This window comes from Quercus suber, unplaced genomic scaffold (genome assembly GCF_002906115.3).
Source record: "Quercus suber isolate HL8 unplaced genomic scaffold, Cork oak 2.0 scaffold_782, whole genome shotgun sequence".
In the NCBI taxonomy this organism is placed as follows: domain Eukaryota; kingdom Viridiplantae; phylum Streptophyta; class Magnoliopsida; order Fagales; family Fagaceae; genus Quercus; species Quercus suber.
Window position 1 is genome coordinate 245,160 of NW_027070218.1, and position 3,158 is coordinate 248,317.

At 45.6% G+C, this 3,158-nt stretch overlaps 1 protein-coding gene across 1 annotated transcript; it reads right to left on the reverse strand.

Annotated features, from left to right (window-relative positions):
- Positions 1 to 1,148: 1,148 nt before the first annotated feature.
- On the reverse strand, positions 1,149 to 3,158 carry LOC136064857 (uncharacterized). Its single transcript, XM_065767192.1, has 2 exons — positions 1,721 to 3,158; positions 1,149 to 1,442 (listed from the first exon to the last, which is right to left on the reverse strand). The coding sequence occupies exons 1-2, from the start codon at positions 2,763 to 2,765 to the stop codon at positions 1,405 to 1,407; spliced, it is 1,083 nt and encodes a 360-aa protein (XP_065623264.1). The 5' UTR covers positions 2,766 to 3,158; the 3' UTR covers positions 1,149 to 1,404.

The window sequence follows — 3,158 nt, forward strand, 5'->3', positions numbered from 1 at the left end:
CATCAGCCTTGGTCTTGATCTTGTAAACCCACCTACAACCTACTACAGACTGACCAGGAGGCAAATCAACCATATCCCAAGTGTGATTTTTATGAAGGGCATCTAGTTCATCATTCATAGCTTGCTGCCAAAGAGGGTCAGTATGGGCCTCACGATAGGTGTGAGGTTCATAGAGGGTGGCAAGGGCAAAAGAGCAATGATAATCAGAGAGATAAGGGGGAGGAATGCTTACCCGAGTGGAACGACGAAGTTCAGGACCATCAGGAGACTCAGGAGAGGGTGGTGCCACAGGATCCAAGACAGGCAGGTCATATGCCGGGGACAGAACCGGAGATGAGTCGTCTGGAGAGGCAGCCGATGTTGAAGAATCCTCCACAAGTTCAGGATAGAGAGGGAGGAAAAGATCAGTAAAAATGGGAGACTCAGAGGAAGAGGATGTAGGAAACTGCTGAAGACTCGTAAAAGGACGATGTTCCCAAAACTCAACATGACGGGAGACACGAAGACGATGAGAAATGGGATCATAGCAGCGAAACCCCTTTTGAGATATACCATAACCAAGGAAACAACAGAGACGAGCACGAGGTTGGAGCTTTGTTCGTTCATGAGGAGGAAGAGAGACAAAGCAAGCACAACCAAAAACCCGAAGAGAGGAGTAGTCAGGGGTTTGACCATAGAGAAGCTCAAATGGTGATTTGTTGTGTGTAGTTGGTGAAGGGATACGATTAATGGTGTATACAGCAGTGAGTGCAGCCTCACCCCAAAAGCGCTCAGGAAGAGAGGCAGAAATGAGAAGGGTGCGGACAACATCAAGAATGTGACGATGTTTTCGTTCTGCACGACCATTTTGTTGAGAGGTGTAAGGACAAGACCGCTGAGTAAGTGTACCATGATTGTCTAAAAAGGATAGGAAAGATTTATCATTATATTCTTGAGCATTATCTGATCGAAAAACTTTGACGGTGCGATTGAACTGTGTTTGAATCATTTTATGAAATGTTTGGTAAATAGACACAAGTTCAGACCTATGATGAAGCAGATAAATCCAAGAATATCGAGAAAAATCATCCACAAATATGACAAAATATCTAGATCCCCCTCAGTAGGAACAGGTGCAGGACCCAAATATCAGAATGTATAAGATCAAATGGTGCAGAAGAAAATGAGTCACTATTATTAAAGGGCAATTTTGTTTGTTTGCCAAAATGACAGGAAGTACAATCAAATTTTTGAAACTGAACTGAACCTAAATGACCTTGAGAAGCTAACAACTGAAGACGAGATAAGGATGGATGACCAAGACGAGCATGCCATAGATCAGGTGAGGAGGTGGTAGTGGTAGCAGCTGCAGAAACAACTTGTGAAGGAATCTTCAAGTCATGAACCTCAAACATGCGACCAACCTTACGGCCTGTCCCAAGCACTTGACCTGTCCGGGGATCCTGCACATCCACACCATGATTAGTAAAGAGAAGATCTACGCCTAATTCACAAAGTTGACCAACAGAAAGCAAATTGAGGGATAACTTTGGGATATGAAAAGTGTCACTAAGGGATAAACAAGGAGAAGAGATTGTTCCTTTATGACTAACAGGCATAGGAGTTCCATCAGCAGTGTAAATGGTGATTGGATGTTCTAAGGGTGCCTTATCAGAAAATTGGGATTCATCAGGAGTCATATGGTTACAACATGCAGTATCAAAAAACCAAGGTTGTTTACCTGAGGTGACAGAAAGGGCAGTGGAAGTGCGGGATAAAACCTGTTGAACAACTGCCTCAATATCAGCCGTAGTAAGTGAGGAAGTCAAAGATGGACCTGTAGGAACCGATGGATCTGAAGGACATACAGCAGCTGCCCGAGGAAGAGAAGTTTTATTCTGCTCTTGCACAAATTTCTGCAGTTTGCGACAAACTGAGATGTCATGGCCTTTAGCACGGCAAAACTCACAGCGAGTACCTTTGGAAGACTGAGAGGTGGGACGCCCAGAGTTTATCCGTGGAGGAGCAGTGAATGCAGCAATGGGAGGCTGTGGAGATGGTGTAGCCAAGACATGATCAGATGATGACATGTGATAAGCAGGCCGACGGTTTTCCTCAGAGATGAGCTCCTTCACTGCAGCATCAAGAGAAGGAGTAGGAAACCGGCTAAGCAGAGAAGCCCTAGTAGGCTCAAAATCCTCACGCAAACCCATCATGAAGTGCATAAATTTACGGCGATCCCGATATTTGGCAAAGAGCTCAATGTCCTTAGAACACACTAGTGGAGGATCTGCAGCAGAGAGTTGTTCCCACATAGTAGAAGTCTGAGAATAAAAATCAGAAATGGACTGACCTGTCTCTTGTCGCATTTGATAAAGTTTTGATTCAATATGGAACTCTAAGCTTGAATCATTAGTACAATTATAGCGATCGGCTAAAAACTTCCAAGCAGCCTCAGCAGTCTCAAGACGAGGAAGAAGATTATGAATGGAGGGAATAGAGGTATTAATAAACCAAGACAAGATCTTACTCTGAATACTCTCCCATTCCTCTAGGCGATCTTCATAATCATCTGTTGTAACAGTAGTCGTGGAAGACTCTTCAGCAGCTATGACTTTGGACTTAGGGTTTGGTACTGGCTTAGGAATTGAACCAGTCACATATCTCCACAGTTTACGACCCTTGAGAAAAACAGTCATATTCTGAGACCATGCATGATAGCTAGTAGGACCATCCAACACAATGGTGATAGGACGTATGATGTCACGTTCACTTTGTTGAGCCATAATGAAGAAAATGACCAAAAACTGAGTTTTAGAGACCTCAAATGCAGAAACGGAGCCCAAAATCGGAATCTACGCGAAAAACTGAGCAAGACAGGTCCTGTTGAAAAATTTTGACCTTGGTCAAAGTCAACGGTCAAAGTCAACGGTCAACGATCTGGTCAACGGTCAACGGCTGATGCTGACGTGGAATGCTGACGTGGATGCTGACGTGGGATGCTGACACGAGATGCTGACGTGGCTGAGTGACGTCACCCTAGGGCTGACGTGGCAGTCCGTGAAACGGAGCAAGGCGCGTGAGGCGCGTGGCAGGCGCGTGAGGCGCGTGGACGGCGAGTGAACGGCGCGTGAAGCGCGTGTAGGGTAGAGACGGCGCGTGGAGGCGCGTGGCAGCGC

Coding starts and splice junctions, on each gene's coding strand:
- LOC136064857 (XM_065767192.1), bottom strand. CDS start 2,765: ATGGCTCAACAAAGTGAACGTGACATCATACGTCCTATCACCATTGTG. Junction 1,443..1,720: donor TGCCCTTTCTGTCACCTCAG/GTAAACAACCTT, acceptor GTGGATGTGCAG/GATCCCCGGACAGGTCAAGT.